Genomic DNA, 14,676 nt, shown 5'->3' with positions numbered 1-14,676 from the left:
CCTTCCCAGATGGTTGGAACTTCCAATATTACCTAACACAGGTAGAATAGCACCTGCAGCAAAGCAATCTGGCCCCAAAGTCATACTGTTAGCTACAAGGGTAGTTTGGGGCAGAGAAAACATAGATAGAACTTGGCGTGCCTCGGAGGTCTCTGTTGAAATCGTGAAGTCTTCTAATCTCGCCTTCCAGTTTGTTTCTCATCGCCTTGTCCAGCGACTCACGTTTGGTGGTGGACTTGACCAGACTCTCATATGCTTCTGAAATTCTCTGAAGTTCTTTTTCAAACTAAAAGGAAGAACTGGTATTAAAATGGGACTTTTGACATGCATGCAAGTGTCTTAGACATATTCATAGACATTCCAAGTATAAAGGCTGTATCTTCAATGCAATCTTTCTGCATCTCACCTTTCATGCCTACCGAATCATGTAATCAATTTCACTCCTTCTCTGCCCTCTGTGGGCTACATTAGGATCCTGAAAATTACAGGCTCACAAGTGTGGCTGGACCATTTGATGTCACCTTGTAAAAGTCCCTCTGTACCGATATTAAAAAGGAGTGAATCTAAACATAACTTAAATCTCCTCTATTTTGTATGGCAATTTATAGCTATTATGATTATTCCCAGTTAACATAAGGAAAATATGAAAGTATAAATAAACTAAAGGACTACTACAACTAGAACCCAAATTTCCAGACAGCAAGTAAAGTGCTCTTTCCAGAGACCCTCTCTGTCCCCAAAGGAACATATTAATAAAATCCACTCAAAGAAAAGCTTCATTACTCAGTGTGTTTACCTTTCTGTCTTTAGGTTGTCATATAAAGGATTAATGAATTTGCACCTAATTGCAAACAAATGTATCATAGAAAACCTCTTTATATGCAGGAATCGATAGACAAGGCATTAAAATTATTTTTTTGAATTTCATTAAATCAAAAACTGTAATTAGAGGAGCCTTTAATCTACAGCACACTATAACTCTTATAACAGGAGTCTAATATAACAGTATGCTTTTGAAGTAAACATCAATAAATCCCATTTTACTGGCGTGTAACACAAATGCAGAAGAAAAGGCACGACTGGGTGAGAGTCCCACAAACATGGACGCTGCTGCTCAAAGTCGGAATCAGGAGAGTTGAGGGGTCCAGAGCACTAGCACACATTGCTGGGCACCAAGAGACCAGAGTCATGTTTTCAATGTTCTCAACAGGAGAGTGATGTCACCAGGATCCAGGCACCCTCTTTTCTGAACCCCAGTTGCCCAGATCAGAAAGTCCCTGACAAGATTCCTATAAAAAACATTCTAACAGACATTCACTGTTCGCTTAATGTGTCAGATACTCTTCTGGGTGTCAAGGATACAGAAATAAGGAAGGCTAATTCCTGGCCCTTAGGAGCTGAGATTCTAAGCTGGCCTGTACCTAGACACACACACTTCTACACTGCAATGTGGTAAGGGGTATGATGGTGAATGCAATGACAGCCTAGAGATAAAGTCATTAATTTTGCAGGGGTGACGAGAAGTTTCTTTAAAAACGATTGCAGAGAAAATACCATTTAAAATGAGTCTTGAAGAATGAACAGATACTTGCCAGGGAGAAAAGAAAAGGTCAAAGGGCTTTGGCATTCTATGCAGAAGACAGGGCATGAGCCAAGACACAGGCCATGAAAGTGAGTGCATGCCTTTCACAGGACAGGTGGTCCAGGGATGAGGGCAAGGCATAAGTGGCAGCAGCCAGGGCCAAAAGGAAGATCTTGACTTTATGGGCAATGGAGGACTATGTGAGGTGGAAGGTATTGGGGAAGGGAGGGTTAGAAGCAGAAGAACAACATGATCATATAGGAGTTTTTAGAGATAAAACTAAAAAAGAGGTTGGAAGTAGAGATGGGGAGAGAAGGCAGAAGAACAGAAGTCCAGGTAAGAAGCTAATATAGATAGCTCAACAACAGATGACAAAAGCATGAACTACAACAACTAGAAGGGCAAATTCTGAAGATACTAAAGAGTAGAATCAGCATGTCTTGGTGACTGGGTCTGAACGCTAAGGGAGAGAGAAAGCAAAGGCAACATAGACAGTCACGCTTGAAGATGGGGTAATGAGACTTGACCAAGATAAATAATTACAAGCAAAACAGATTTGTTCAAGAAAAAAAAAAAAAACAGTCTGATTTTGGGATACCAAGTTTGAGGAATGTGCAACACATACTGACAAAGATTTCCAGTTAGCAGGTGGAGATGCAGGTCTGAAAGTCAGGAAAGTGGCCACAGTGTCATCAGCACACAGAAGACAGAAGAAGTCATGAAGTGGAGACCACTTAGGGAGATCAACAGAAGACTGGAGGGTCAAGGATGGGGGCATTCATGCCGACGGGTGGCATGGCACAAGAACCAGGGAGAAAAATAAAGCCAGTAGAGCCACAGAACGTAAAAGAAGAGAGAGATACTGTACTCAGTGCCCCTGGAGGTTACAATGGAGCCACCACATATCTGAGAGGAGGCCAGTGGGGGCGCTGGAGAGTGCTGGGGCTTCTGCTTAGCAGCAGCCAACCAGCCTGAGCCGAGAACACCACGGCTCCTTTGGGTACCATGTTACTTTCCCAAGGGCCTCCTTCTACCAGAGTTGGTTCTTCCACAGTCCCCTCATTTCAACAAGGCCTTTCTGCTTCCACCAAAGATACATACCATCAATTGTTGGTAATGTGGCAGCACAGAGAACTGCATGTCCTAAATCCTGCTCACAGTTTTATCACACATTATGTTCCTTCCTTTTAATTTTGTTTTTAAAGTAGACATCTCCAAAACCCACCACCATTTCTATGGCAATTTTATCTATCAAAGGTGGCCTTTGTTTTCAGGCAGGTGGTCATGCTACATGAAAAGTCCCCTTTAAGACCACAGAGCATCCCCTGGTCACTAAGGAAGCTGAAAGTACCACAAACCCTTGAAGTGTGCACCATGACAATTGTGCTCATCCTTTAAGCCCAGGACCAACTAGGAAGGCTTCCTTAACTACACCACGCACAGGAACCTTCCCCAGATCTGATTTTATAGTATTTTTATCTGTTCTATTTACCTCACTAGAATTCTGATGTGCACATGCATTGTGTGTGTGAGATTTGATTGTTAACTCCTTGAGGGCAGAAATAGCTCTTACTGCCCTAGAATTGTGCCCTGACTAATTAATTAATCTTTGAATGTATAACTCCTAAAGAGAGACCTGGATACCGATAAACTATACCTGGTCATGGGTTCTTTCCTTTCAGTAAAAGAACTTCCCTCTGCACACTGTAAAAGACAACTTCAGGATCCCTATCGTGGTGTAGTTTACTATCGCAAAGACTAAAACAATCCGGAATTGGTATATGGCTATGTGCTTAGAAGGTATGGAGAAAGGAAGGGCAAGGGCCTTCATTTCCTGTGAGAAATGACAGTTATAATGGTAAAGAAAGATTAATGTGTCATCGATGTGGTTTGTCCAAGTCTCATGTTGAAATCTGATCCCCAGGGTAGTGTGAGAGGTGGGGCTCAGTGGGAGATGTCTGAGTCATGGGGGTAGTCCGTTGTGAATGGCTTGAATGAGTTCTTGCTCCTGTGAGGCTAGATTAGTTCTCAAGGGAATGGATCAGCTCCCATGAGAGTGGGATGTTATAAAGCAGGACACACCCCTTGGGTTTTGCTTCCTCACGAGCAGATCGTGGCCTCCTGCTTCTGGAACATTCCGGCCTGCAGAACCAAGAGCTAAATCTACCACTTTTCAGTAGAAATTCCTAAGTCTCAGATATTTTGTAATAACACAAAATGGACTGGCCGGGCGCGGTGGCTCACGCCTGTAATCCTAGCTCTCTGGGAGGCCGAGGCGGGCTGATCGCTCGAGGTCGGGAGTTCGAAACCAGCCTGAGCAAGAGCGAGACCCCGTCTCTACTATAAATAGAAAAGAAACTAATTGGCCAACTAATATATATAGAAAAAATTAGCCGGGCATGGTGGCTCATGCCTGTAGTCCCAGCTACTTGGGAGGCTGAGACAGAAGGATCGCTTGAGCCCAGGAGTTTGAGGTTGCTGTGAGCTAGGCTGACGCCACGGCACTCACTCTAGCCTGGGCAACAAAGCAAGACTCCATCTCAAAAAAAAAAAAAAAAAAAAAAAATGGACTAAGACAGTGTAGTGACAGAGGACAGAGCTATGACTACATGTAGAGAATGAAAGAGATGCAGATTTTGATTTAACATAAGGAAAAATCTCTTAACTACATTTTTCAGGAGTACAGTATACCCAGTAGGGAGCTGCTCTTCTCTGGAAGCATTCAAGTAAAAAATAAATGACCTCCTATCAGAGATATAAAGAAAGGATTCCTAAGGGATAGAAAGTTGTACTAGATTCGTTTAAGAATTTTAAGTCTAAAGCTCTTTTATTTCTGACTGCAAATGCCTTCAGAGTGAGAACCACACCTTCTTCTTCGTATCTTCCATGTCCAGAACATCTTAAGCATCCTATGACACTTGCTAAAGATGAAGGAAAAGTTGGACAGGCTGGCTTTGATAGAAAAACTTTTGGGGCCCATTCAGACTCTGAGTATGATGCAGGAAGGGAATCTCAGGTTTGCCTTTAGATCTCCCCTTCCCCCTTCCAGCCCAGGTGTCAGGGAGCTCTCCCTGCAATCCAGAGATGCACTCAGTGTCCCAGAAACAGAACTACCAGAGCAAAACAGAACCCCCTACCTGACTTGCCACTGGCACTGTTGCCAAAAAGCAAATGAGCAGAAAAGGACCTGAGAAAATCTCAGCCATTCCTAGCTCCAGATACTGGCTTTTTTTCTTGAACACCTTCACGTTTACAGCTCAGGGGCACACAGGACCAAAGAAAGGCCTGCCTTCCAAGCCACAGATTGCCTGATGAAAGCCACTGTTGTTTGACTCACAGAAGAGGGTCTTCACTAAAGCAAGCCTAGGGAAACCATAAATGCTTGGCCCTTTCCCTCGAAATGTCCATCTGCTCCCTGATGGCTTCTGAGGCCAGCCCACTCGACAGCCCACAGTCTGGTCCTGGTGGCAACTCCATCCATTAAATAAGTCTCAGGGAAACTGGGGGGGAAAAAGCAGCAAAATGAGTAACCAAAAGGCAAGACTGAAAAACAACAGCTCTTTCTGGGGGTCTTCGACCATCATTCCAATAATTAACAGTGATAATCACTACCTTGCGCCTCTTTGCAAACAGGGTCTTCATATCTACACTGGGATTTGGCAGTCTCTGAATTTAATCGTCCTTTCCTGCTGTGTTCCTGGCACAGTATGTGTAGACTAAGCTCTGCAATTAAAAATTCATCTATTTTTGGTTCTGCCCTTACAGTGCAATCTCTGCAAGGGCCAAAATGCTCTTAATGCTCTGAGGATCCCAGATGGGATGACACTGTGGGCACACTGTGGTCACATCCTACCTCACAGTACAGTAGGCCCACTCAAAGCAGGGGTCAAATCCATGCCAGGGCAACTGGCACCTATCATCTCTGAGAAGCAAGGTTGTCACTGCATCCAGCCACCCTCTCCCCATATCTAAGGTTCAAATAGCTGCTAAGAACACTGAGCAGAAAGGTCAGTGGTGAGGGAAGATCTGGGACCAGAATGATCCTGGGAACACAAGGCGCAAAATGCTATGCCACAAAGCTCATTCAATTCTTCTGTCTCTTGGTCCTAGTTCTTGAGGACAGCAATAGAACTTACGATGATTATGGCAAGTATCCATCAAAGTTTGAGGTTTTAAATTGACAATTCTGGTTTGACAAACATGACAGATCAATGAAATGTAGTATAGTAAGTCCTCATTTAATGTGATCGGTAGATTCTTGGAAACATCAACTTTAAATAAAACGACATATAGCAGGTCCTCTTTCAATGTCATTTTGTGATAACATTGATGAGAAAAAAATTTTTTTATGATTCATAATTTTTTTCTCATCAATTCTATAACATTAAACAATAGGTTCCAAGAACCTATTGATGATGTTAAATGAGGACCTACTTTATTTGTAGAACCATTTATAATATTCATGGGACTGAAGGAGTTTTGGGTTCCAGAAGGAAAACAGTTTTTGATTTGCTTCCTTTGTCAGAAGCCATCAAAATCCTTTTGGCAACAAATTTTAAGAATCATCTTCTGTGCAGGCAAATCAAATCACTGGGAGATTAAGTGATTTGGTTTTTCAAGATGGGAATGTACATCAAAATCAAGAAAGAGATGTATGTTATAGGTCAATAAAAATATATATTAATAAAGAAGTCAATGAAGAATAACAAGAAGAATCCCAATGTCTGCACTGTCCATGTAACTCTTCACAAACATCCATGGGAAAACACCCAGCCCCAAAATCTGCCCTCAGGTGCGTCTGCACAGCTCCTGGACATGTCTGCCCTAGAATTTCATTAGGGGAGAAGAAAGAAATTGCTTGTTTCCCAGGGAGTGCTGAGTCGGCTCTTCCCGATTTTCAGACCATACCAAGAAACAAGCTGCCCTGGGAGGTGTTGGAGGCAAGCGTGGGCCTGTGCAGCGACTTACAGGCCCAAGCCCTGGAGACAACACGCCCGTTTCCCAACTTCTAAGGGTGTGCGTGGGGGTGGGAGTGGGGATGCAATCTTCAGGCAGCCCCTGCTTGTTTCTGGCTCTCATTTTTCTCCTCCAATAAAGGCAGCCAGAACTCCCTAAGCCAAGTCTGGTCTTGACTCCAGGGAGCTCCCGACCCTTTTAGTAGAAGCTCCGCACAAACATGCTGGGGCAGATGTCTGTGAACATTTGCACCATCAAATCCACTGCTCCCTGCTTTTTCAGTCAGCCCTCAGGATGTGAGAGGGGCCGACTACTCTGAAACATTGACCAGAAAGAAGACCAGCTTTAGCTATGAAATCAATACTAAATAGTAAACACCAAATGGGCCAGCCAGGAGCATTAATATGCCATATGAAGCCACAGTGACAATGCTCTCATAGTCAGGTAAGGTTTATACTCCTACCTCTTCTCTTTATAAAGACCACTTATTGCAAGGACAGAGGTAGGCACTTATAGTCTTATAAGATCACTACCACCATGCACGCTTCCTTGTCCCCAGAAAGGAAACTTGAGTGCCCTAGGGCTCTCCTGCCCTAAAATATCCTATTACCTTTGCCCCTCCCATCTTCCAACCTACCTGCAGCACATCAGATGCTGACTTGTGAGCCATCACAAAATCGCTGCCTGGCAACAGTTTACTCTTGCTGGGTGTTCTCCTATTGACTTTGGCTCTTAGCACAAATCCCTTAGAATGCAGCTGCCATACATTCTAACGTTCGCACAATCACTGCACAGACTGGAATTACTCAGCACCCCCCTACCCCCAGTCACAAGTGTATGGAAAGCACACAATCACTTGTATTCTTGACCCTCTAGTATGAGGCAACACCGCTTTTTGCAGCGACCAGCTAATGAAACACAGAAACATGCCTGTCTGAGAGTCTCAGATTTAAAGGAAAAAAATTGATGGCTATCAATTCATTCCACTGTGTTAACTCTCGGGGTTCCCTCTTCCACACTTGTCCATCTGTGAAAATCTTACTTAGCCTCTGAGTCTTGGATCAAAGGCTACCTCTGCTGTACCTACTGTGGCTCCTTCACACTCCATTGCAGGTGCCAGCTTATGCGACTCTATCCGCTTCAGGAAAGTAAGCTCCTCCAAGGCAGGCACTGGGTCATATTTATTTTTGTCTCCCTAAAGCCTTGCACAGTGCCTGGCATAAAAAAGGGCCTAGTTAAATGTTGGCAAGTAAGTGAACAAATCAACCCTACATGACCAGGTAAGGAATTCTGTTCCTTCCAAAGGACCTTCTCCCGCTCATTACCCCAGGAAGTCACGCACCTTGTGGAGCTTGTCAGCATTGTCGTAGTAACCCTGAAGTTCCTGGTGAAGCACCCGGTTCTCCTCTGTTAGTATCTCCACCATTTGCTGGGCTCGCTCCACAATCGCAAAGGCATCTGGCCCAAGCTGCTGGCTGGGGGAGGCGGCCGGCGGGGGCTGCGGGGCGGCCAGGGTCATCGGCAGTGGGAGCGGCAAGGAGACGGAGTGCAGCGGCCCGCTGACGGAGGAGGTCTGGGAGGACACGGGGCTGTGCTGCTGCACCGTCGCCGGGAACGGAAGTTGGCATGGGCGGCTGTAGGGCAACAGAAGACCAGCAATCAGATCCAGGGGAAATGGTGGGCACAGGAAGGAAGCCCCACCAATACTGGCACCGCCGATGGCTTCGTGGCCAGAGGTCACCAATGCACTTCCCAGTGGGCAGTGTTCACTGGGCTCCCTTCTGATTCAGCACCGTCCTGGCTACTGGGGAAACAGCGAACAAGACAGACCCAGCCCCTGCTGTGAGAATCTTACATTCTAGGGGAGAGAAACAGGCAAGCCCTCCAACAGACAAAGCCAAGCATCAAAGAGTAATGAGTACTCTCCAAAGAATAAAGTGGAGTGATGCGAAGGAGAATGACTGAGTGGCTCCTTCCTGCCAAGAGGTCAGGGAAGGAGTCTCTGAGAAGCAGAGGTTTGAGCTGACGTCTGCGTGGCACACGAGAAGGAACCCGTGGATTGGACCGAGGAAGTGAAGAAGTGGGGGAAAGGAGTTATCCAGGGAGGGGAGGCAGCTAGCACACAGGGCCCACCGCATGAATTAGCACTGGCCTGAGCAAGTGGAAGGAAGTGAGCTGGTATAAGGTACACCCGGCCCACAGCACTGGAAGACAAGACTGGAGCCATGGGCAAGGGCCTCTGTGAACCACAGCCAGACATCCCCTTAAAGTGTACACAGAGGCTGGGGAGGAGCTGGCTCTGCTCTTGGGGTATGCAGATAATGCAGTGCACGGTGGCAGGAAGAGATGGGGGAAGCACGGGACACGTAAAGCCCAGCCAGGAGGCCCAGGAGTGGCCCAGGTGAGAACTGACCACAGAGCAGAAGCAGAAGAGAAACACTCCAGGATTTGGGATTTATTTTCCACATATCATGTATGGTAAGACAGGAAGCTAGGAAAATAAAAATTACTCCTAGATTTTGGGCTCTACACAAATGGATAGGGATACCATTTAATGAAATGGGAAGTCGTGGGGGAGGATCTGACTTGTGTTTTGTTTTGCGAGGGTCAGGGAGGTCTGGAGATCACAGGTCTAATTTTATCCATACTGAAGAGAACACACAGAAGAGTCCCTTGATGGCCCAAACTCCTGGTATTAGCTCCTGTTTCTGAAACCATGAATTTCCATCCCCAAACCCCACTGCTAACAATTCACTCCTCGCTATTCTGATCACCTGTGTCCTGAGAATCATTGTGTCTTCTGTCAACCTAAGCCAAGGGCTCCTAGCACAACAACGTATAAAGAGCAAACAGCCTTGGTGTTAGCTCTCCAGCCACAGCTGCCTCTCTTCTGCAGGGACTTGGGAAACTAGTTTTCCTGATGGCCTCCTCAACCACTGGGTCTCAATCTAGGACCTGGAGGTTAGGTGCTAAAAGTTAGCACCAACCCTAAATCCTCCACATTCTATATCCAAGGACTGAGCCCTCTGGAGAGCCAGCCACTTCTAATCAGTCCCGGTTACAGGTGTCACCTTCCAGAACCTGTGGCTCTCAGAGGTAGCCCAGTTTCTCCAGGTGGGTCACCTAGTCTTATATTTTTCTTTTAAGCATATTTGCTGCAATGTTTCTCGAATCTGTCAGCCTCTATATCTCTCATTTTGTAAGCATTTCTCATAGCCAGAACTCCTCTGAATGCCAACTCCTAGCAGCTAAATGTCAAACTCTAGAAGAAAAATTGACAAGGGTCACCTCAGCCCTTTCTGCATGGATATGCACCCCTTCATAAAGATGACCCCGGAATAAGCCCAGCAGATCCTAACAGAGCAACTAACCTCAGCCCTTGCTTGGTAACTAACATCAAAGCACTCCACTTGGGCTCAGTAGCTGCTTCCCAACTGGACTTCCTATGCCTTCATTCTAGGATCCCCTTCCCTTCTATGTTAAAATAACGGGGCCTAAGTTCCCCAGGCAAGGTGAAGAACCATGAAGCTCAATGCAATTCTTTATTCTGTGAGTGAGTTTCATGTTCCATCTTCCAGTTTCAGAAGGGAACACTGTCTTGGGGGGAGAGATAAACCATGGCTCCTCCTTTTCTCCACACACCTTCTACATAACTCCCTGGCCATCTCCTTGTACACAGAACATTTCTGCATTTTGATGACTTTGTGCCCCTTCCACATGGAAGCGTGTGTGAGTATATGTGTTGACTTTTGTGTACAAGGCAGTCCAACTCCACCACAAGAAATTCACAGTGCCCAGCTTCCACCCCAGGTCACAGGAACGCCTACCAGGTATGGACCCCAAACACCACAGGTCTGTCACCAAATTAGTGCTTCCTGCAGGCTGGCTAAATCCTGCAATACATTTTTCACGCAAGGAGGTTACCTTGGCAAGACCCAAAATACCACAAATTACCCCAGTGCCTTTGCTTCAAAGGCAGACACCCCCTCCCACCGCCTGAGCATTCCCTTCACACTTCACCCAGTGCCAGGGGGCTTGTCTCCTGCAGGTGGAGGTGGGTACAGATGAGTCTGCAACTTCCTCCTTTTAACATTTATTTAACTCTGGGATTTGCAAGTCACTTATGGTCAACGACAGGCTTATCGTCTCAGTCATCTTTTCTATTATGTTACTAAAAAACCAAGAGGAGGCAAAAATTAGGTGATAGTGCTTTCCTGATGCCAGCCTAAGTCATCAATGTCGGTGGCTACTTATCTGAGTGAGGATGCAGGAAAAGTATGTTTAAGGGACAGAAAAGAATGGGTTTTTCAAAATAGGAAGCCTTCTATCTCACAGGGAGCACTGGCCTCACAAACAACTCCCTTACACATTCATGCTAATAAACACCACATTATGATGGATGATGTGCAGAAAGGAGAACAAACTTCTACTCATTGACCCCACTACTCAGCCAGCTGGGGCTGGTGGGCTCAAAGGTCTGTACAAGCAGATCTGTGCTTAGTGTGAACGAGGGGTAAAGAGTGTCAGGAGAGAACAGGACAATTTCATACAAAATCATACCAGTGCTATGCAACAGCCTATCCTCAGCTTGCAAAGACAATGTATGGACGAGCCACCATTAGGATAAATACTTCCTAGTAAAGGGGACACAAAGGAAAGTGAAGAAGAGGAGATGGGAGATGACATTTATTGAGAAACTTCTCTTGAAGAGAATTCCATGCTGTAATTGTCTATTTGTGAGCCTATTTCCTCTGTTAGGTCAAGAAATCAGAGCGCAAGCAAGCATCCTGTGTCTCAGTTTCCTAGGATCATAATGCCACACAGTTGTTAAAGGATTTAAGGAGTTTAATGAAGTCTGATGCATAGTAAGCATGGGACAAATGTTAGCTGTTATCACCATTAATATAATTATTAGCATCATATCCTACAGCCCCTAATATAGAGCCAAGCACTGTGCATTCATGAGAAGCCCAGTGAGTTTTTTCTGATACGGCTAACATTTATTGAGCACTTCTTACGTTCCAGCCACTGTGGCATCTGCTGCTATGTGCACCATCTCATTTTGACTTTTATAAAACAGATATCATTATCCATCCATTTAAACAAGGAAAACAAGGCATAGAATGGCAACTTGCAAAATATAGGCACAGATAAAACAAAGACAATAGGACCTCAGAAGAGATTCATGCCTGGACTGTCCATTTCCAGAGTCCCTTGGAGCTCACTACTTCCCCCACTGGTGAGAACAGGGAGAGGAGGCAGCGGGCCTTTGGTCCTGTGCTCCTGGGTTTCTGACACTTTTCTGTGGCTCAGCCTGAGCCACCATCATATCCACTATCCACACCCAAACACAGAAGCACCAGAACTTTCTATAGGATCAAGCAGCCTCAGGGTAAGCAGGAGGGCTAGACACCTGCTTCTGAGTTGTTTTTCTTAGACTATGACTTACATTCAACATGATTGTTTCATAGTTAATGTCTTGTCTATAGAGAGCACTCAACTAACATTTACTGAGGGGCTATGCTCTCTGCCAGGCACTTTCATCAACGTGCTGAATCCTCAAAATAAACCTGAGGCAGGCTCCATTATCTCTACTTTTATGAGAAAATATAGGTTCTGGAGGTCAAATAACAGATCCTCCTTTTTTCTCAAGAAACCAAATGAACCTTAGAATACACAGGAAGTGACCTTTTTCCATCTGCCACCGAGTCGACCAGTTATTTAAATATATTTGAGCAGAGCTGAAGGAGCCTCTTCTCCCTAAGGTCACAGCTATGTACAGAAAACAGGAATTATAGGATTGAAATAGCCATACTGAAGAGAAAAGATAGCCTCCTAGGCTGGCCCTCCACTGTGAATGATCAGGACCATGCTGTGCAGAGCCCAGCTCCTGGAATTGGCACCCATTTCTTCCCTCTGAACTTACAATTCTACCTGAATCACCCTCATGACAACCTACCACCACTGGGTTTATATAACTTGTTCTCCCGAATTTTTATTTAAATATAATATCATAATACTTAATATTTCATACATGTGTCTTTTCTCCTTAAATTCTCCCTAATCATTAGCACAAGTTTTCCAAGGATAGAAAATTGTGACTTTTACTGAGCTGGCACCACTAAATTTTTACTCATTGATTTAGCACTTAAGCTCATGAGTAAGGTGGACCATATTTGCTTTATGAATTTTCCAAGAATGGATAAACCTTCAGCATTGTAGTAAGAAAGAGATCTCTGGCATTTAGACTTGTTCTGGATACACAGACAGACTCTCAAATCATGAAGCTGCCAATATAATAACATAGCTACATGCCACTGCTCTTCATCTCGTGTATTTGGGGTCACAGAGTACAGCTCAAACTGGAGTAATGATGTTATTTGGATTGGGAAACAAGGTCATTAATGATACCCAATCAACAGTCCATTTGCTCCTCCATACACAAGCCTTCATAAATAAACTCACTTAAATTTATGTTTTTATCTTATGCCTGTAAATAAATGTGCATTGAATAAATAGCACTTTATATCCACTGTGTCATTTAATTCCCACAAGCTTGGGCATTCACTGCTCTCATTCCATATATAGTATTATCCTATTTTATAAATATGCAAATTAAGGCTCAGAGGACACACATGACAAACCACAATCTCACAGTCCATACAAAGCAAAAAATGAGCCTTAAGCCCACCACACTCCTACCTCACCAGGGTGCCTGCCCGTGTTCCTTAACATGGGGTCTCTTTTTTTTTTTTTTTGCCTTAGGGTTGAATTCCAGCTCTGCTTCTTTAGCCACCTAACCATGGACAAGTCTTTAACCTCTTCTTCACCTTTAAATGGTGATACTAATAGTACCTATCTCACAGAGCTGTTGTGAGAATTAAATGAGAGGATATGCTTAGTGCCTGTCTTTAGGAAAGCACCCAATAACTAGTGGCCTCTGTTATCACCACAGACTGCCAATGGGTGTTAGAAGAAAGGCAAGAAGCACCACCCTTGGGTCTCCCCTTTCTCTTCAAAACTGTGTGGTAATAAGAATCGCAGTCCCTGCTCCCGAAGCCGCGGGAGGAATCGCGGCACACTCCAGCGCGCAATGCAATGCAGACCCACAGCGCAGTTTCAGGTGACGCCAGTACACTCTCTCTTGGACATACTTTCTCATTCCTTCCAGTCCTGCACTGTCCCAAACAGTAGCCGCGAGCCACTTGTGCCTACTGAGCACCTGAAACATGGCTAGTCCAAACTGAAATGTGAGACAGTAGAATTTGAAGACTTAGTACAATAAATGTAAAATAGCTCATTCTAGTTTTTTATATTGATTACCTGTAGAGATGATTATATTTTGGATATAATGGGTTAACTAAAATGCGTTTTTAAAATGGGTTTAACAGAAATAGGCTTTAATTTAATTTCATCTATTTCTTTTAACTTTTTAAAATGTGATAACTAAAAAATTTTAAATTAGACATGTGGCTCATATTATATTTCTAGTGGACAGTGCTGCTTTAGGCCATAGCACATTTATTTAACAGGACCTCGTTTTGGAAAGACGATTCCAGAATTCAGTGAGCAGTGGAGCAATTCATGCAAACAGACTAGCTATGCCCACTCTGTGGGTCCAGATCCTTCATGGTGACTAGCAAGCTATATTCAACATATTAAATCCTATGTGTATCTACAATTAGGCCATCAGGCTAATATTGAATAAAAATTGCTTGTTTGAAGAAATTTTGCAAAACATAAAGGAAAAGAAAAACCAATGGGCAAACAGATGAAGGATGTGGTCAAGTAATTCACAAAAGAAGAAATAAAAGGGGCTAAAGACATGTTTTCCAGTACAAACTTATTAGCAGAGAAATAAAAACCAAAATAATTTTTTTCAGTGTATCTATATTAACAATTCAGTTCCACAAACTTTTTTTGAGCCCCTAAAGGAAAAAAAAATTTTTTTAATTTCTCAAGCTATGATATGTGTTAGGATTTCATCTGTGTGAAAAACAACACATAGAAGGAGGACTGGAAAAAACTATTACACAAGTAAAGGCTGCCTGTCTGCCAGTGATGGTACTAGGGATATATTTTCTTCATACTTTTCTGTTCTTTATACATTTTATATGTGAACATGTACGGCTATTTAA

The 14,676-nt window shown here is 44.1% G+C and overlaps 1 protein-coding gene across 3 annotated transcripts in view; it reads right to left on the bottom strand.

The window, feature by feature from the left end:
- The window catches only part of AMOTL1 (angiomotin like 1), a 171,462-nt gene that overhangs the window by 48,448 nt on the left and 108,338 nt on the right, over positions 1-14,676 (bottom strand). For all 3 annotated transcript variants that reach the window (XM_076002448.1, XM_076002449.1, XM_076002450.1), the window contains 2 exons: positions 7,881-8,172; positions 142-286 (listed from right to left, as the gene is read on the bottom strand). In XM_076002448.1, coding sequence (XP_075858563.1) covers positions 142-286; positions 7,881-8,172 — 437 coding nt within the window. The remainder of the gene's footprint in view (positions 1-141; positions 287-7,880; positions 8,173-14,676) is intronic.

The sequence above is a fragment of the Microcebus murinus genome, chromosome 4 (assembly GCF_040939455.1).
Source record: "Microcebus murinus isolate Inina chromosome 4, M.murinus_Inina_mat1.0, whole genome shotgun sequence".
Lineage (NCBI taxonomy): Eukaryota > Metazoa > Chordata > Mammalia > Primates > Cheirogaleidae > Microcebus > Microcebus murinus.
Note: the sequence above shows the minus strand (reverse complement) of the source record. Positions and strands in the feature narration are given on the sequence as shown.